Source organism: Coccinella septempunctata, chromosome 8, assembly GCF_907165205.1.
Source record: "Coccinella septempunctata chromosome 8, icCocSept1.1, whole genome shotgun sequence".
NCBI lineage: Eukaryota > Metazoa > Arthropoda > Insecta > Coleoptera > Coccinellidae > Coccinella > Coccinella septempunctata.
Window position 1 is genome coordinate 28,685,461 of NC_058196.1, and position 21,207 is coordinate 28,706,667.

The following is a 21,207-nucleotide window of genomic DNA, read 5'->3' on the forward strand; positions in this document are numbered from 1 at the left end:
AATTCGGTGTTTACCTTTATTTTGTATCAGGTGAAGACTTTAGTTCAAGAAACGAAAGAAAAGGAAGATCCAATGATAAGAAAGAGTTTCATGGAAAATTTGAAGAATGGTTGTGGTCAGATTAGGCCCTTATTCAGTTTTCCACATCTACCCTTATTACTTCTAGTTTGTGGCCTTCAAGGTTTCCAACTCATGAGGTGAAGGTTTAAGGCGTGTAAACGACTAAAATAATGATAGCTTTTTTTCAGTCTGAGCACTCTGCGCTTATGGATGCCCCAACTCTTTCAAGCCATAACTGACTACAAGTATCTCAACAATGGGACATCGTCCAGCTTATGTCAGATGCTTAGTGTTATTCGTCCTACCAAAGGAAAAACCGAAGAATGCTTTGTAGTGAGTAACTTGAACAGAAGAAAATCAGTTCGATAGTCATTTTCAAATACTAAAAGGCATTCCTATGGTTCGAGTTTTATTGGTTTGGACAGCTTTCTGGAGTGCTTGTTTTGCACAAATTTCCGAAAATGTTCAATCTTTAAGAGGTTGAGACTTCAATTTCCCATAATTTTTTTGTATATAACTCTTCTTTCCGTCATTCTTTTCCGAAAAAACAAGAATATCAAGTGAACAACCCCTGGTACCTGATCAAAATAAACACCTTGAATCGAATGATCCTTATTCATTGCTGAGTGTTTTTCTGAATGTGTATGGTAACTCAATTTATTCAGTCTGGATTGGAAGTTGTTAATTCATTTCAAATTTGTAGAATTTCGACAATCTAGAAGTTTATCTGAAATCGGCTGTGGCTTCCTCCATGCTTCTCATCGGATATCTACTTGCTGGAAGTTTGATCAATGCAGTTGGACAAAAAAGGTTGTTGAGTAAGTATGTGTGTTCCAATGAATTCTTGAACCATTCTCAGAACTGATTTGTTTATGCATTTATTCTCCAGATGTCATAAGCATTGTGTCCAGTTGCGCAGCTGTTGGCTTGTATCTAGCTCCTAATAGCGAGTCAGTCACCATAGCAATATCAGCCTTCAAAATGTTTGCTGGGGTTGGAACCAATGTTATCATTGTTATTATTGTGAACTTCTTCCCAACAACGTTGAGGTGAGCTTCATTTTACTCTTGAGGCGCTTTCTCAGAGTTTCTCACTGAGACCCTTACAATTCTCTATTTGTATGGATAACTAACCTTCGTTTTTGTTCTCGCTGTCGTTGGCTATGGAAGAAGACATTTTTACTGTTGTGATTGTAGGAAGGAAACCTTTTTTTTTCAGTAAAACGATCTACAGAGGTTAGGTGGACCATGCTCCACTATACAACTTGCAATCCTGTTAACGACGGGTTGGGGTTAGGAAAAAGTAGATGGTAGTTTCTGATTGGCCTAGAACTGTCTCTGGCGACAGTGTGGAGTTCTGAGAATGCGCCTCGAAATTAGTGCTACTGTAAGATGAGGCGCAGGTCAGAGATGTCACTGAATTTCTGCAAAGTACTGGTCTGACTTGCGCAGGCTCTGTGACGAGTCACTTGACAGAAATTCAGCGTGAGCTACACTGTGACATGGACCTGAGTCTCATTTGAAAAATTTTTCACCCCACACTTTACTATTATTATCAGCTATTGTTTATACATTCTCTGTTGTCAGAACTATGGCGGTATCTTTGTCAATGATGACTGGAAGGGGAGCTGCCATGTTTGGTAACTTGATATTTCCGTATTTGCTTAGAATAGGATGTGCCCCTCCCTTCCTGACCATCGCTGGACAAGCTTTTGGTGGGTATGTCTCTAGAATGTTTATAAATTTCATAATTTCTTTCATATTTCAGCTCTTTTTTTTCTTTCACTGATGTTGCCGAAAGAGAGGAGCAGTTTCATTTGAAGACTGATTGTATTTTTTATTTTTCAATAAAATTTATGCTTAATTCTCTGGTTTGATGATTACGTATTGCATGACTCCTGATTATAAAACGAAAATTGATTAATTTGAAATGAAAATTAACCTGTACTAACATTTTCTTTCAAAATGGCTCTCTGCATGCATTTCACAACTTGATTTTTTATTTCTTTTGAAGTTCTGACAAAGTTGTGTCGATTGTTTTCTCTCCTTAATAGAAAAAAATTTGAAGGAATGAGAGGCTTTTGGAGTGATGGAAATTATGTGAAATTAAATGAAAAAACTCAATTTATGTTCATGGCACCGCGAATGCTTAATAACTATATCCCCAAGAACCGTTTATAATAAATCATCCGCAGTCGCTCGCTAGCAAACTTTCTTGTAAATTATATTTCCTACGTGCCACCATTATCTGAAAAATATGAAATATTCTATGGCGAACTCTAACGGAAAGTCTCTCATGTAAGCTGTTTGGTATTTATGCGAAAAATTTATGATTTTAGGGGGTTTCAGACGACAAAATTCGTGAGTGTTGGATATAGTTTTGATTGCAGCATGCTTCAAAATATATTCGTTGGATTGTTAAATTGGCCCAGCTGGATATTTTCCAGGAAAATGGGAAGAATTGTTAAGTTGTTTCAATTCGTTGTGAATTATTCATTTCTCTTGGAAATGTTCAGTGAAATCATATTCATATCGTAACATAGAAGGTTGAATGTGTGACTTTTTGAATAGGCCATCGAACTACCTTTGAAACAAGGTGTCATTTGAGAACTCTTTATGAGGTTATATTAAAATTGATTATGAAAATTCTGCTGGATATTTCTTCAGAGTGAGTGTAATATGAATAAAATGATTTTATTTAAGTTATATATATTTCAGCTAATAAATGAAATTCTATGAACGGATACTTCTGATAATTTGTATCATAGAGATGGAGATTCATTGAGAGTGAATAATTTTGAGGTCAATGGTTTCATAGAAATCTGTCGAAAATTCAAATGTCACTGAAATGGTGATTTTTGCTTTGAGTAGCAAAGTAATATTTTATACCATTCCTATTTAAAATAAGGACGTTTTTTTCTTTCCACCCATAGTAAAATACATGAAAAAAGATGAATATACTGTCCAATTTCCAGTAAAAAAGTTCCTGTAGAAAGTTTTTATCCTTTTTAAATATTTTAGAGAATAAAGAAGTTATGGCACATTCTCGAAATCAAATAAATATTGAAATTTGGTTATATCTTCAAGACAAATGCAGATATCGTGAAACGGTTTCCACTAATGGACCTTTCACGAAAATCAAACACTTTCAACGTTTTTCTATCTGGTCTTGGAGTACCAGAAGCAGCCAAAATCAAGCAATTTGGGATACCCTGTAGATCTTCGAACATAGGTCCAGAATTGAACAAACGTAATTTAACTTTTCATCGTGATCATACTACGAAACACGTTTCGAATTATTTCTCCTTATCCCACTTCAGAAACACCCACCTTTAAGCCTTCATCCGGCAAAATTTACGTTGCCGTTTGAATACGAAATCTGGACACATAAATCTCGATGCTAATGTCACCAAATTTTTTTCTAGTCCACCGGGAGAGACGGGGAGCAACGATAATTAGAATTATTCAAATAATTTGCCACCCCCGATGGAGCGAAGGCAAAGAATTAATAAAATAATTCCGTTTGAGTGTAAATAATGAGGACCGACGATGAGAATTTTAATTTATTTAAACAGTATTCAGTCCAAGTTCGAGAGCGTCATTCTCGGCGTAGAATTGATTAGGAGCGAGAGCGACTATTTTCCGATTTGGAAATTTGCATTTGAGTGGTGTTCTTCCCGCTGTTTAGCAGAACGAGAGGGTTGTCCTCGCCAACAATGGAAAAGAATAGTTTTAATTGAAGGATAACAGTTCAGTGAAATCGAATGGGGGCTTGTTGAGAACAATTCCTCAAATCCTCATTCATAATCTGAAAGACTATACGGGCTGTTTCGTGATCGAATAAAGATTCAATTCTATACTGTGTAATAAATGGAATTTTCAAATTGAAAATATGGGAAATTCTAGACTTGAGTAACAGGGCGAAAAATTAAATGAAGAGAAAATTGGAAGTCTTAAGTCTCGGTAAAACAAGTACTGCTTGGTCCTCCAGGAGCTCGTCTCAAGCATCCTACTCTTTGACAAGACTATTGATGAAGTTATGAGGAAGAAGAAGCAGGTTAAGCAACAAATACCACATGGTTTTTCAATGCCACCATCCGCAGCCTACTAAAATTAATCAATTAGAGAGGAAAAGAGTTTGAATGAACCAAAAAAGAATATAACTACTCAAAATAACAGACTCTACACATACAACACAAACAAAAAGCCACGACTAAAGAGAAATTTATACCCCATTCTTATCAATTGTTGAGGAGTGTACTTATAAACAGTTACCTTTAAAAATACCCAGTATTGCGTACATCGAATCCACATGATTTAATACTCCCACCTCCACAATTGACTCTCCCACGCTAGAGACCTTGAAGAGCTTATTGAAATAACTTCTCACTCGCTGATAACGAGACGCTCTTATGTTGAAAATTCGCTGCAGAATCCCAGACGTCTGTAGTTCTTGCCAGTAAACAACCCGGAATAATTCCCAAGAAAAAGTAGGGAGTTGAAAATGGGTGCAGCGTGCAGGCTTTGAATATTTTATACAGCCTCTCAGATGTGGGAAAAGTTTTGAGAAAATCATCACGATGTGTCGGGAACAAGAAAGAGGATTTAACTTGATGTGTTTCGAGTCGTTGACTGAGGACATTTTCGGAAGGAAGAACATAATAATACGATTCAATTAAATAGTCCTAAATATGACTTATGAAGACGTCGGAGGAATAGATATTTGTGTGTTTTGTTAGCATGATTAGAGATTATGATACAGAAGTTTTTCTAGAAGATACAGTTGATATTTCAGTAATCTCAATTTCAATTTATACCGTAAAAATTTCATAAGACATTCAAAAGATCCTAATTATCTAACAAGATTACGAGAAAATGGTAATTTGCAATTCGGTGACCGAAAAGAGTCCCTAGAAGTTCTCATATAGAAAAAAATATGTTGACATATTGTGCGGAAGGAAAATTCGTTTTTTTTTATTTAGGTTTTTATTTATTTAAATAAAAAGTGGATCGCAAATGCAATGGGTTTAAATCTTAAATCTAGAAATGATACTCAACTGTATGTTATTGTTTATTTTTGATATATCAATTAATAGATATGAATCAAAAGTTAACCTTAAAAATAACTACTAATCACAATATTTGCTTAAAACTTATTTATGATTGTCAGAAGCCTTCAGACTTGGGGTCGATAAGACTTCAAAGGACTCTGGAAACTGTACTTAAGTATTCCTTCTCCATGGTCTAGGCGTTGGTCTGGGATGTGGTCTTGGTCGGGGCTCTGGTCTCGGTCTGGGTCTTGGTGCTGGTCCTGGCCTGGGACCAGGCTTCGGTCTTGGTTCTGGCCGTGGTCTAGGTTGTGGTCTGGGTCCTGGACGAGGTCTAGGATCAGGCCTTGGTCTAGGTTCGGGTCGGGGGTGTGGTCTTGGCCTCGGTCTAGGTTCAGGTCGAGGATCTGGTCTTGGCCTTGGTCTAGGATCAGGCCTTGGTCTGGGTTCAGGTCGTGGATCTGGTCTTGGCCTTGGTCTAGGATCAGGCCTTGGTCTAGGTTCAGGGCGAGGATCTGGTCTTGGCCTTGGTCTAGGATCAGGCCTTGGTCCTGGTCTGGGTCCAGGGCGAGGTCTTGGTTCGGGCCTCGGTCTGGGCTCTGGCCTTGGTCTTGGCCTAGGACCTGGACGAGGTCTAGGTTCGGGTCTTGGTCTAGGTTCGGGTCTGGGATTGGGTCTTGGTCTGGGTCTTGGTTCCGGTCTCGGTCCTGGTCTAGGGCCGGGACGTGGTCTGGGTTCGGGTCGGGGACCGGGTCTTGGCCTGGGCCTTGGTTCTGGCCTTGGCCCTGGTCTAGGGCCAGGACGTGGCCTAGGTTCCGGCCTTGGTCTTGGTTCTGGTCGAGGATCTGGTCTAGGATCGGGTCTTGGTCTAGGCCTTGGATCTGGTCCCGGTCCTGGTCTAGGACCAGGACGTGGTCTTGGTTCAGGCCTTGATCTGTGATCGGGTTCAGGAGCTGGTCCTATTCTGGGTCCTACTGGTACAGCCGCTGTTTTGTTACCATCCTCAACTTGATAATGGTCGTAAACACTTATTGAGTCATCCGAATCATCTGGTTTTACTGCTGATACAGCTGGAAATATATTAAACGAATTAAAAGACCTACTTATTACAGTTCACTATTATTTCCTTATGAAATGAAATGAATTTTTCAAACCTTTTCATCCAATTCAAAGAAATGGAGATGTACTATCTGAATAACCTAGTGTAAAACTTACCAGTAGTTACCAATATGCATATGAACAATATTAACTTCAGCCACTTCATGGTGATTTGATAGAATAAGGTTCGATTCTTCCTTTTATATTCGGAAAATTGAGAGACCCTTAAGCCCTATCTATAGATACGTAATCAATTGATCTGATGAAATCAGATATGGAAATATCCAGATTGTTTTGAAAACAACTCCAAGTTGTGGATATGTTCCCATCATTAGTCTTGAAAGGGATTGAGATCCTATACAAAAAATGAAAAAATTAGTGTTAGAAGCAGTCGAATTTTTTCCGAAACTTATTCAAAATGTTGACAGCATCTCGATAAATGTTCAAAATTTTTTTGCCAGTCGACTACCTTAAGTTTAGTTGATGTTTTCAATCAATTCAAAGGTAATTCATTATCCAGAAATATCGAACGAAGTGCCTGATAACAGCATTTTCAAGTCTGTACATTTTCAATTGCATTAAGGATAATTTGATGCACTCGATGAGGATATTGATAAGTCTTTCATTGGATGAAGGAGATCTATAAGTTACTTGGCCGATTAGACAAAATTATCTATATATTATTATTATTTTCGCGTCAAGAGTGTTTTGGCGGAATTTTATCTCGATGCATTACCTTTTCCAACAAGGGTTTTCGTCTGAACACTCAGATAAGGTTCTGAGAATATCATGGCAATCCGTAGAAAAATGTTAACCCAAAAAATTCTCAAGGATTGCTGATAAGATTTGAAACTATCATTTCAAAATTTCGAAGATAATAAAAACTGTTTGATTCAAGGATTTTTGATTGCAATGAATAATGAATGGTTATAATCGCTGAAGGATGGGTTTATTAAACTTGGTGAAGAGGAAAACGCATTTTTCTCATTTTGATTGGCTGTGAATCAAGAAAAATGTTTTTTTTTCGAAGAAATAATTTTTCTCATTAAATAATCCCTATACTATGTACTTTATAATCCAAAGAATGAAAAAAATAATGACTTCGGGGTCTAAAAAATGTGCTCAAATCAATTCACAACTTTCGTTAATTCTGGAAAAATAATCTGACATACCTCTGAGCATGCGTACGCAGTTGTGGGTGAATTTCAGGTGAAATACCACATAAAATACCACAGCAGAAAAGCTCAGCAATTTATAATTTCCACAACCTAGTCCTTATATTTGGGCTGAATTTCAACGTAGTCTTCCGATCGTCACCATTGTGTTTGTTAAATCGGAAAGGAAACCAAATGACAATGTGAGTCCCCTGAAATCAAGAAGATCGAATCGCTCTTTATATTTCGCGCTGCAGGAAAGATGCGAGAAACCCAAAAGGCGCCCATATCAGCCCATTCATCTTCGTCTCTCGGACATTTATTGCATTTTATTGTAAAAATTCGATTAAACGGGAAAATTCTGGAGCGTCGAAGCGTTTCTCCGAGGCCAACGTACGTCTGTCAAACGCTATCATTCTTGAACGCGGACAGGTAAACAATTGACCCTTCCCCGAAGCGTCATCTACGGCATTCTTGTTTCGAGACCGTATCTCGCGTTTCGGGAGAATGATATATTTCTCTCCGATGAAACGGAGCAAAATTTATGATGGATGAAAACCTGATTGCTCCGTTTTCAATTTGAAAGCAAATTGCCTCATCATGAATGGAATCCGCCTTCTAGCAGAAAATAAACTAAATTATTTCAGACTCATAACACCCTCCAATATACATCACTAATTATAGACCGATATCTATCTTGAGCATATTTTCTAAAGTATTTGAGAGAGTCGTGTTCCACCGAATGGTTGGGTATCTTGATAGGTTCAATATACTTGATGATGCTCAACACGGTTTTAGATCGGGTCGCTCAACAGAGACAGCTGCAGTTTCCTTTGTTGATTATGTTTATGAATGCCTCGACAATGGCCTACATGTAGCAGGTTTATATTTTGACCTGTCGCGGGCATTCGATAGATTGTCTATGTTCGATAGTTCATCACTTAAGTTCATACTCGACAAATGCTACAACTTGGGTTTTCGAGGTGTTTTTTCGGATTGGCTCCGGAGCTATCTTGAGGGTAGATCAATTTTTGTTAGAGTTGGTAGCTGCGTATCTGACAAAAATTATCTGAGTCTTGGAGTACCACAAGGATCGGTCCTTGGGCCTCTTATTTTTCTGCTCTTCATCAATGATCTCCCCGTTAATTTGAGAGCAATGTTCCTGAAAGTGCTCACGTGTAGAGGCTTTTCGTCGCTAATAAGGAACTTTATGATAAGTCTGTTTGCTGATGATGTTTCGTTAGTGGTTTCAGCCCTAACATTCGATGAGCTTCAGGCTCTATGTCAGCTATTAATAGAAAGTTTCGTAACCTGGTGTCATAAAAATAACTTAATGATAAACATAAATAAAACCGAATGTATTTACTTTACAATCGGGCAAAGTGATCGTATTCTGGTGCTTGACCATTTAAATAATGTTATTTTGTCTAAGAATGATACTAAATTTCTTGACAACCACTTGAAATGGGGCTTGCACGTAGAGTCCGTATGCAAAAAGTTGAACAGTTCTTACTATGCCATGAATAGGGTTAAACACTTACTTCCGCTAGAGTCACTCATAAACATGTACTACAGTTTGGCTTATAGCCACTTATCCTACAATATTCTGCTGTGGGGAAACTGTTCGGACATTGGAAGAGCTTTTATATTACAGAAGCGAATCTTGCGATTGATATTCAGTATACCTTCACGTTCATCCTGTAGACCCATATTTACAGAGCATAGAATAGTAACCTTACCTTCCATTTTTATTTTCAAATGTCTTCTGCACGTGGAAGAAAATGAGGAAAATATTGTTCGGTTGTCTAGTTTTCATAACTATGGTACCAGAAGTGAAAGAACTCTATTTGTCCCTAAGCATAAAACAACTAAGTTTGAGATGTCTCCTTCCTATCAATGTATTAGACTTTATAATCATTTGCCTCATAGTGTTCAATCTCTCGATTCCAGAAATTTTAGAAAAACTGTTAAGAACCTTATGCTGAACAAATGTTATTATACAGTAAATGAATACCTTAATGATGTTATATTGCTTAGCTAATGTAATTTCTATTTTCCACCTTATGACTTGTCCTATACATTATAAATGTCTCAAAGGATCAATAAACGTTATTATGACTTTAGCCTTGCGGCTTTCACACTCCTCTCCAGAGGAAAATTCACTTATCCCAGATATCTCAGATATCAAAAGGATTAAGCTCTGTTGGAGCCCTTTCCAGGTTTTCGGGCTCGTGGTGGTGGTCGGGTCCGGGTCGCTCCTCGCCTCCCTGCTGTAGGTTGGATTCCTGCTCCACCCGCACTTCCTGTCGGAGCAGACGGTGTTCCTCTGAATTTCCCATGTACTTGCGTACAGTTCTCGACGTTCCCAGCAGTACCGCCTTCTGCATGACTTTATAGATATTTTCGTCCAACTGAAGCTTCCTCAAGTTCTCTAGCAGTTTCCTCGGTATCAGGCCTGTAGATGATATGACAATAGGGATGGTCTTGATATCTTTCAGCTTCCACTGTCTCCTGGTTTGTTCCTCGAGATCTCTGTACTTTGAAATTTTTTCAGTGTGCCTATCTAGAAGATTGTTATTATTTGGAATCGCCACATCGATGAATAGTGCTCTGTCCTCATCCTTATTGAGCAATATGAGGTCTGGTCTATTGTGGGTTATTTTCCGGTCTGTGAGAACCGTGCGATCCCTTGTGATGTTCATTTTCCAATACAGCATCTGGATGGTAATTGTAATAAGGAACCTTTTTCGAACTCAGAAGTTGGTGTTTCAGTGCCAATTCTTGGTGAAGAATCTTGGCAACGGCATCATGTCTATTTTTGTACTCCGTGCCCGCGAATTTCTGACATCCCCCGGTGATGTGCTGGATAGTTTCATGTGTCGCACAGCCATAACGACAGCTATCGTCCGCCACTGAGGCATCCTTGGCTATGTATTTCATGTAATTTCTTGTTGGAATCAATTGATCCTGGATGGCGAGCATGAAGCCCTCTGTCTCAGGAAACAACCTTCCGGAAGTCAACCAGTAGTTCGACGCAGATATGTCGACGTAATCATGGTTGACCTCATTCTGGTGCCTCCCATGCAGAGGTTTGCCAATCAGTTTCTGCATTTTACTTTCTGCAGAGTGTTCGACGGTTTCCAAGTGATCCTGGTGTAGCTTTTTTATTATTATTATTATTATTATTATTATAAAATCAACAAATTTTACGGTCTGAATCAAATAAGCAAACCTCCATGACTCTGAGCATGAACAGAAAACCCATTTGGTCGAGAAGGATTAGATACAGACCATATGATGATGATTTCCGCACTGCCAATAATTCGAACGTTTCCAGCGTCCCCTATTCCTGCCTGATTATTGTGATATACGATTCTTGCAATTCGAGAGTTTGGGCAAGTGAGTCAGATGGCGCTAGGGTATTCCTTCACCTACAGTGACTTTATCAAACACAGTGGCGACAATTGTGGTCTCGTTTTTCATCGTTTCAGCAAGAATATGGCGGATTTGGTGACATGACGTGACGTGAGCCCATCCGCATTCCGAATTAGAGATATAGCATTGAAATCTGTGCTTCTAAGCAGCCATATTCTTGCTAAATTTCCAATTGTCGCCACTGTGTTTGATAGAGTCACTGTACCTTCACCATTCCAACTACTGACATCGAATAAACGGTCAATTAATTCGTTTCCTTTTCGTCGAGGCATGAGTTGTGTTGCACTGACGAGGTCAAATGATACCGAACCAATGATCAGCATACGCTTTTTCTAGGCGAAATGGTATTTCCGTTGATGCTTAGAGAGTTGGTGTTGCTAGTTCTATCAAGATCGTAACATTCGATGATTTAATATCCGCGGGTGTTATGTCTGTCGTTAGGGAAGATTTCTCCTTTTTTTCTCCTCTACACGTTTCTCTAACAATTGCATTTTCAGGTGGGTAAGGTAAAACTAATTTAGTTTTGGATTTTCATCGAATATCTACCCACATAAATTGAGTATTATTATTATTTTGAATGTCTACTGTGCTCAAAGGCGTTGCTAAGCCTTCTTACTACATCTCATATTTCAGATGGTTTAACAGCATCCGGCGAAACCGTCTTTCCATTTCCCTTATTTATCACGTCGTTTTTCCGTTACGATTCCGCCCCTCTTCCCTTCCCTTCGATTTATCAATTTACCGATCATTGATTAGATTGCATTACAACTTTTTTATACAGAGTTTCCAGGCTCCTCATGATTTCCGGTGTAACTGGCTCGTTTCCGGTTTCTGGAGTTTGAATTTACGCTCACTTTCATTGCCAGACAACCAGTCGGTTGGAAACTGTAGAAGGGAAAGAGGAAAATTAAAAAGGGGTGAATTTCAGGCTTATTAACATGGGAATAAAAATGTTTATTTTACATTGATTATAAATCAATGAACGGTTTTTAATTGAATATTCGACAATGAGAAATATCTGCGAAACATTCTGAGTGAATACCTTTCTTGAAAGAAGCAACTGAGTGAAGACTATAGAATTGAAGAAGTTGTTTTGGTGCATGAGTAATGACATGGAGTCAAGAAGACGGTTGTTCCCAATAAAGCTTCACAGCAAGGGTGACAAAACCAAAGAGTATCAACAAGAGGATTCACTCTGTCATTCTGACCACTTGCGTTTTGATGACCTTGAGTGCTTCCTGGATAGTGATAGGGACGAAAATGAAAGCTAATGTTCATTCATCGCGATTTGATTGGTGCGCCTCGGAGCAAAAAGCCGTACCAAGTTTATCACTGAACTTCAATATGCAGACGACTGTTCACTTATCGCCATCAACTCAGAGGATCTACAGATAATGTTGGATACCTATAAACATATATACGAAGCTTTAGGCCTTAGACTCAATATCGACAGAACCAAAATCCTGGTTAGTCTGCCAGAAAGCGTTCAAACAGATATTAGCCTGGAGAATGAAACTATCGAGCAGTTCAAATACTTGGGAAGCTTCATAAATACTAGGGCTAACCTTGACACGGAAATACAAAACCGTATCAATTCGGCATCACGGGCATTCTGGGAGCTAAAGGACAAAGTGTTTCAAAATTACGACCTCAATCTGAAGACCAAGACAGCTGTTTATAAAGCAGTGGTCCTCCCAACGCTTCTTTACGGAAGCGAAAGCTGGACGCCCTACAGGCGACATATTAAACAGCTTGAACAAACGCAACAACGTCATCTAAGACAGATAATGCACATCAAATGATTCCACGAAGTTTCGAATGCAGAAGTCTTGCAACGCGCGAGTTGTACAACAGTTGAGATTCAAGTAACGAGGGCCCGACTCAGATGGAGCGGCCACATTCTGAGGATGCAAGACACAAGACTCCCCAAAATAGCTCATTATAGCGAATTCACTGAGGGAGACCAGAAACCAGGAGGCCAGTATAAGCGGTTTAAGGATATACTACATCAATCCCTAGAATCAGTAAATGCCAATCATAACCGGGAACAACTAGCGTTAGACAGGTCACAGTGGAGGTCTTTGGTACACAGTTATAATGGGGACTCGAGAAGGATACAGCGGCGGCCAGATCTGGTTGGTGACTATCCATGCCCGGAATGTGGTAGGATATGTAGGTCACTGTTGGGTCTCTACAGTCACAGGAGAGTACACAATACAATTGGCCCTGAAAAATTATAAGTCTGTTCGCACCTTTTTTTTTCTTTTTTTTCTTTTTTTTCTTTCCTTTTCGTTTTTTCTCTTTTTTCGTCTTTTTGTAGATTAATTCCCGGCAACGGGATACAGCAATGGATGAATGGATTGGTCGCACAGACTTGTCATTTGACTATATAGTATTCCTGGCGCATAGTATCACTCCACTTCAAGGTCCAAATCCCAGGAGTGTCAGATCTTGTCTTATAACTTCACAAAGAGAAATATGTTGTTGACACTCTTTGATACTACGCCTTTTTGTGACATCACCTGCAAGTCTGGACAATTAGATTCTCCAAAGCAGGTTGTGAAGTATTCCAAAGACAACAATCAATTTTTCTATTCATCGTGGTATTTATCAGGCTGCTTGCGTCATCATCAGGTAAATTAATACCAAATGGAAATAGTCCAGTTAATCCTGTAATAAATTTTTTATCAACAGTAATTTTATGCCAAAAATACTGGGTATTCAAGGGCATAATTCGCCTTTTCATATCGGTGCCTTAAAGGGATTCGATGTTTTTGATTTCGTTGGTCCTTGGTGCATTGAGCCGGAACTCAAACCAACCAAGCCAGGCAAAGATCAATGGATCGAACCCCATCCACCTAAATTCATTTATACCCTTCAGAATTCCTCTCTATCGAAAGCCAGAGACCACCCATAAATCGGAGTTGGCCCTCCCCGTAGTCGGACTGTAAAATCCGAACGGAATAACGAGACGGTAAATTTAACTACCGCAAAGATAAATCCTATAGACCGAAGTGTTTGCAGTGCTTAATTAAAACCTTCTTATCTTGCCCGGATTTTATTTCAACGGATCGGATATGGCTGGAACACTGGGATCCCGAGCAGATATGCTGATTTTGTTCCCTTTAGTTTCAGGCCCAGATGAAACTCCTCAGTTTTTCTTTGATGGGATTATTTGAGGAGCTTCTTCGAGTGCGTATTCCGGAAAATTCCGCAGTGGCGGACTAGATTTTAGAGAAAGGATTCTCATATGTCTATTGGATTGGTGTCGCATGCCATCCACGCCGTTGGGTCTGATCTAGGTTGAGCAACCAATAGGGAATAATCCTTCTAACGAAAATGATGTATTTTTTATGAAATATCTTTGAAACGTCTCATTTTGAAATAACCATTTCAACCGTTTCCCAAAAAAGATTATTTTAAGCACTCAAAAATGGAAATAAAAATGGGTATTTGATGTTTAAAGCGTTTTGTGAGAATTGTACAAGCTGGCAACATCGACTGAAATATGCCTTGGTAATAAAGAACAAAAAATGCATTATCTTGATGAGATAGACCAAGATGGCTGTCTATGAAGTCTGCGACGAACGAGGAAGGTCATAAAATTTTATGGGATTTTTATGGCCGGTTGCAGTTGAAGCTCGCCAGTAAGTATGCGACTGTAGATCAACAGCTGGTATTTTATAAACAAGATGATCGGACATTGTTCTTTTCATTGTCTTATATGCGCTGTTGCCAAATAGTAAACTCCGCACAAAGCGATTTAAATTATAAAACCCCATATTTGAAGGATGATTTTGAATAGTTTCCGCGGTGAATTTGAAAAAATCATGAATGAAACTCATAATTATTCAGTTTGAACTTGCATATGCGGGGATAACCCAAATTGAGGAGAATTCCCCATTATCTGCTGAGAAAGGTTGTTCTGTTACACTTCTAGTAACATCTCATGCAATCACTATCCTCTACAAATCTAAATGCGAATTTGATTTTTATGATCAGTGTATCAGTGTGAAGTGAATAACGGATATATATATATATATATATATATATATATATATTTGACATTTCGTTATTTAAGACTGATTGCCGTGTGAAAGATGATCCATACGGTGACGATGTCATTTGAAAGAAATCGAAATAAATTTATGTTTATTTTGGCATAACCATGTTTTGGCATTATTCTTTTCATTATTTGTAAGCCTTATAACGACTTTGAAAGCGAGAGTGTTTGTTGACTGCAAAATGCAATTCTTGAGTATGGAGCATATGGATGCATGCCATTATTTCTGTCATATGAAAAGAAGTGAGTTGTATAGTTGTGTGTTAGTTGGCGCTGGAGAGTGAGTCTTTGACTGGTACAAATATTTCAACAGTAGATTTTTGAGATAAAAAAAAACACTTTTTTTACCATTTTTTCTGAATCAGCTCGGTCTGAAAGATACAGGCTGTTGAAAAACCAAAAAAAATATTAATAATAAGACTAAAACGAAGTATTCTCCACACTCTAGTTCGATTTAGATCCACAGGTGCTATATTTTTCTTATTGTTTAAGCTTTTTATTTTAATTATTCTTAGGAATTCCACATATTTTTACCTTGATGCGGATCGTGAACATAACTACCCCCTCAAAAAATCGGTTGTTAACTTGTTGGGTGAGGGGTTTATGGTACAGCGTTGAATTTATGTCCCAGTCACAAATTGACTCCGTCTGTAGTTTTTTCTCCACTCCTGAGCCGGAATCCACCTAAGAATAATGTCTCAATTATCCCTATTTCGTATAAATCTTGAATGTAAACCTCTCTATCAACCCTATTCTGTGGTTTCTGACCCCCGCCGTATCGTAATCCCAGGAATTTACTTCAGAAGTATCTAGAATCAGGTGGGACCATCAATTTGTCCAGTGCCACAGCTTTTCCATTGGGATGCAGGGGACGGCTGGCATTCCATCTGACCGCTGCTGATCCGAAAGAGTTAAACAATTTATTTGGAGCTCGGCCATTCATTCCGATAAGACAAGGTTCGAAGTCCTCGGGTTTCGGCTAGGAAGGTTGAAAAACAGCGAAAGTTATTGCTGAATTCTTGTATGCTACGAGGATAATTCAGTCCTCTCCCCAAACCTTATTGTGTGTGGAAATCATTTTGAATTTCTGCTTAAAAACATGCATAAAATTAACGCACATTATGGAAATCACAAATTTATTCTACAACTGAAGGTGTTCTCAATGATAATTATTTTTATCAGAATTATGCATGCATATGTTATCCACTTTCAACGGTTTTCTTCAATACAGATGTTTTTTCCCACCAGGAATAAAAAAAGAAGATATTATCAGATTTTGAATGTATTAGCTCCATTCTAAAATCAGTTGTTCTCGATCAATTCTAGTGATCAATAGTTTTTCTTTCGTTTGATTTTCTACACTCGATCGCTATGCAAAGCGAAACACGCAATTTGACCCAAGAGGAATGTGCCCAAACGGTAGTTTTGCGAGAAGAAGGGTGGACATACACAAGCATTGCAGAAAGGTTTGGAGTTTCCCATACAAGTGTGTCCAGAATGTTGCAGCGATTCAGGGAGACAGGTATGAATGTCCGAAGACCAGGACAGGGTAGACCACGGGTAACAACTGCCATTCAAGAACGTTACTTGAGCGTTTCTTCGTTGAGACAACGGTTTGCAACCGCTCGCCTCCTTCAAATTCAGCTTGAGCAAACTCATAAGGTGCAAATTAGCACTCAGACAATAAGAAATCGCCTCAGAGAATATGATTTAAGGCCTCGTGTCGCGGCAAGAGGCCCAGCTCTTACCCCAGCCCATCGAAGGGCGCGTTTGGATTTTGCGAGAGAGCATATCCATTGGGAAGAGGCCGATTGGGAAAGAGTTCTCTTCACAGATCAGTCTAGATTCTGCCTCTACCATTGTGATCGACGTTTCCTTGTATACAGACGTCCACGTGAAAGATATGCTCAGTGCAATTTCCTGAATACTACTGGTTTCAGGGGAGGATCGATTATGGTATGGGGTGGAATATATTTGACTGCTCGCACAGACCTAGTGGTCGTTGATAATGGAGCTATGAATGCTGATAAGTATATAAGGAACATTCTTGAAGAGCATGTAGTGCCATTTGCCCCATACATTGGTGAAAATTTCATTTTTATGGACGATAATGCCAGACCCAATCGTGCGCGCATCGTTCAGGAGTACCTTGAAGAAGTTGAAGTCTCTCGAATGGAATGGCCAGCAAGAAGTCCAGATCTCAATCCGATTGAGCAGGTTTGAGACAACCTCAATAGAAGGCTGAGAAGTTCAGAAAATCATCCAGCTACTCTTAATGACTTAGGAATCCAACTCGGAGAAATCTGGGAAGGATTAGATCAGAACATTTTAAGATCACTCATTTTGAGTATGAACCGTCGTTGCCGAGCTGTAATTAACACAAGGGGTGGAAATATCAAGTATTAAATCACTTATCAGCATTTCAGTGTTTTGAAAATTGTTCATTCCTCTTCTTTCACATAAGATTCGGTGAAATCCTGAATTTTTCTTCCATTTAATGTGTCTTGTTTCGATCAAAACCTTCCCGAGAGAACATAAAAAATAAGTTATAAAGTTAATGTATAGTACTACTTTTCATACAGCATCAGAAAACTGAATTGACAACGCTGTAGATTTTCAACAGTTTTCACCACATCTGTCTTCGCAAGGTTGAATACTATCCAAGCACCCCCTTGTCATGTGAAAATTAATTCAGAATGTTGATTTGAGTTCAACCAAACTCGTATTTCCATTATTAAGTCCTCTGAATTTACAGTTTGTTACCTTTTGAATTATGCATTAGTTATCTATTTGAATTGTGATCAGATGAACCCTTTGAGTGGGAAACAAATGGCGTAGAAAATTGGCTAGGATTAATGAATAGTAACTGGTTCAAAATATACAGGGTGTACCTAAATTAATAGTTGAGAGAAATTAAATTAAACGAACGTTCTATGGAATCGAGATGGTACACAAGAAGAAATTTTGGTGGTGCTTCCCTATAATGTCAGTATGATATACGACTCAAGCTGTGTATCTGTTGATATATTATCAATCAAGAACGAAACTGCGAGAGACCTTGTTCTTCAAAAAGAAGCGAGATGATTTTTCAATTGTACAATATGAAGTAGGAAAGAGAGCTCTATCTAGCCAGGGGTTTGCTAAAAAATATGGGAAATTCCCATACTATTTTCTGACAAGAAATCATCCCTTAAATTCCTCAGCAACCATTATTTCACACCCTGTAGAGTTGTCTTCAGATATGGAAAATCGTGATAGTTAATTCAGCATCTACATTCTGAAATTAAATACAAAATGAAAACAGTATCCAACCCTTGATTAAAAGAAAACAATGAAAATGAACGAGCCACCAGCCACTGAGAATTTCTACCATATCCAAATACAAATCCCAGAGATATTATCGTGAGATATCTCCACTAATTTCTCATCCTTTGTTGAAAGCGCCACCCACTCTAATTTGAAATGCAGATATCCTGCTGGGGTTGCCCAAAAAAAGTAAATATTACTCTTTTTTACCGTCTGCTGTGGAGCTGCGGAAAGGAGTGAACTCTGTGAATGGACTGTTGAATTTATTTGTGTACTAATTCACTATTTGTCAGTTTCAGTTTAGCGCTTCGCAGGGAAAATTCTTGGAAAATTGTAATACGTATGTGAAAATGAGTTTCTGGAATTCATTCGTAATTTATAAGGTCGAGAATTCAGAATATAATGTTATGAAGGAAATATATGTGTTCTATACGTCGTAGACTTTTTCTCGTTTTTTGACAGCATGTTTTTTTAAAACCAAATATCTTTCACAAATCTGAAACAAAGTTACATGAAAATTTTAATGTTCAATGCTTCAAATGTCTTTTCCATTTGAAGTTTCAATTTGCAACTGCACCCATAGAATAGTTATCAAAAGAAATTTGACCAGAGAGCATTCATCATTCATCACAGAAGCATCAACCTGTTTTTCACTGAATATCATTCGAAATTCATACCCTCAAATTCACGTAAAACGAGGAAATGGGGCGATTCAACCAAAGTTACTACTTCCATAATAATTACAATTTTTTTATTGACTCATTTCAGAGTGCGACATGCCAGGGTTGGATTAGAAAGATTATATGCAGAATTGAGTAATGAAGTCATCCGATTCTCTTCGATTAAGTGATCGTCGTCTGTCAATATATTACTTTTGTTTGATTTTAGTTATTATTCTATTTCAAGTTTCAATTTTAATCTATCATTCTATACCTACTGAAATAATAGGTGAATTTGTCCTAGCTTTTTCTTTGATGAAGAATTCTATGTTACGAACTGATGATTTCACAATTTAATGGTCTAGAATTCTAGAACCTAGGACTACTTTCAAATTTAGCATAATACTGTACAGTGCAATGCAGTAATTGATGGCTCTTGAAGACAGGTCTGTATTCATCACATGGTTTTTAATTGTAAATTAAGGGTTGCTTTCTTTTCTGCGTGATGGATACTCTATAAGCATCTCTAGAATCACCCCACAATGAAACATCCATATGCTCCATACTCAAGAATTGCATTTTGCAGTCAACAAACAAACTCTCGCTTCTAAAGTCGTTATAAGGCTTATAAATAATAAAAAGAATAATGCCAAAACATGTGCTTATGCCAAAATAAACATAAATTCATTTCGATTTCTTTCAAATAACATCGTCACCGTATGGATCATCTTTCACACGGCAATTTAACGAATCGTCATAAATAACGAAATGTCAAATAGATATGCGTTATTCACTCCACACTGATCATAAAAATTAAATTCGCATTTCGATTTGTAGAGGAGATGCAATCGATTGATTGCATGAGATGTTACTAGAACTGTATAACAGGACAACCTTCCTGAGCAGATAATGGGGAATTCTCCTCAATTTGGGTTATCACTGCATATGCAAGTTTAAACTGAATAAGTATGTGTTTAATTCATGATTTTTTCAAATTCACCGCGAAAACTATTCAAAATCATCCTTCAAATATGGGGTTTTAAAGTTAAAATCGCTTTGTGCGGAGTTTACGATTTGGCAACAGCGTCTACAAGACAATGAAAAGAACAACGTCCCATCAGCTTGTTTATAAAGTAACAGCTGGGTATCTACAGGCGCGTACTTACTGGCGAGTTTAAAAAAATCCCATAAAATTTTACGACCTTCCTCGCTCGTCGCAGACTTCATAGACAGCCATCTTTGTCTATCTCATTAAGATTATGCATTTGTTGTCCTTTATTATCAAGGCATATTTCAGTCGATGTTGCCAGCTTATACAATTCTCACAAAACGCTTTAAACTTTAAATATCCATTTTTTTTTCCGTTTTTAAGTTAATTTTTTTGGGGAAACGGTTGAAATGGTTATTTCAAAATGTGACGTTTCAAAGATATTTCATAAAAAATACATAATTTCCGTCAGAAGGAGTATTCCCTATTCAGGAAACTGTATACCATACTATAGTATAAATCTATAAGAGACTGCAATGAAAGGAATCCTTTTATTCCACCTATGGCAAAAACAGCTCTTCTATTTAACTTTTCCTATTCAATATTTTTCCCAATCCTACCCTGACTCACCGTATAACAAGCAATTATCCACTCCATTACCGTTTTTTCCTAAATTTTAGGTTGCGCTATAATTCACTGGTAATGGTCCTTTTAATATCGGGTCCTGTAATTTGATTATTACTTCATTTTCCACTCCCGGAGCGGATAATAGAATGCGAAAGACTGATGAAAGGTTTCAGTCGTACATTCAAAACAGAAAAAGTGTTTCAACCGAGTAAGAATTTCTCATTGTCCCAAATCACAGCCAAGTGGAAAGGTTTTTGGGTTTTTAGTCTTTTTAGCTCTTTTTTTTTCTATTTTGCTTGGTATAATTTTCGAACATGTTACAGGCATTTTTTAGCGAATTGAAATGATGAACTAAATGATTTGATTTCAACGATGGCTTGGCCATATGTTATGTAACCCAAGGTTATTATGTGGGCTTCCCACAATCGCGAACTGTAGCGAGTCTAAATTTGTGTATGGTAAATATTCTCAATATCGATCTAAAACTAATCTAGTCTACGTTTCACCAATCTTCTTGGATATTCAACATCTACTTCAGGGATTAATCAACCCTATCTTACTCTCCTTACCTCAATCGCCAAGTCCTTTTGGTAACGCCTCTAAAACTGTAAGTCCGCCATCCCTCCTCATTCATTGTGACTTTCCGGCTATGTTCTTGATATCTACCCCCGACCAAGGGAGGCATAAACATATTCGGAACTGGTTACAGAGTTATCAAGGGATAAGTTATAACTGATTAAGGGATTAAAACGTGTCCTTTCCCTAAGGAC

General features: G+C 38.1%; 2 protein-coding genes across 4 annotated transcripts; one reads left to right on the forward strand and one right to left on the reverse strand.

Annotated features, from left to right (window-relative positions):
• Nucleotides 1–37: 37 nt before the first annotated feature.
• LOC123319005 lies at nt 38–1,923 on the forward strand. Its single transcript, XM_044905797.1, has 6 exons — nt 38–197; nt 249–393; nt 764–878; nt 950–1,109; nt 1,647–1,774; nt 1,828–1,923. The coding sequence occupies exons 1-6, from the start codon at nt 73–75 to the stop codon at nt 1,878–1,880; spliced, it is 726 nt and encodes a 241-aa protein (XP_044761732.1). The 5' UTR covers nt 38–72; the 3' UTR covers nt 1,881–1,923.
• Nucleotides 1,924–5,117: 3,194 nt separating this feature from the next.
• LOC123318692 (protein TsetseEP-like) lies at nt 5,118–6,418 on the reverse strand. Of its 3 annotated transcripts, none has more exons than XM_044905384.1 (3): nt 6,323–6,418; nt 5,874–6,177; nt 5,118–5,783 (listed from the first exon to the last, which is right to left on the reverse strand). In XM_044905384.1, the coding sequence occupies exons 1-3, from the start codon at nt 6,369–6,371 to the stop codon at nt 5,282–5,284; spliced, it is 855 nt and encodes a 284-aa protein (XP_044761319.1). In that variant the 5' UTR covers nt 6,372–6,418; the 3' UTR covers nt 5,118–5,281. The 3 variants fall into 3 exon arrangements, with proteins under 3 accessions (XP_044761319.1, XP_044761318.1, XP_044761317.1); XM_044905383.1 differs by having other exon boundaries at nt 5,118–5,604; nt 5,659–6,177; XM_044905382.1 differs by having other exon boundaries at nt 5,118–6,177.
• Nucleotides 6,419–21,207: the final 14,789 nt, after the last annotated feature.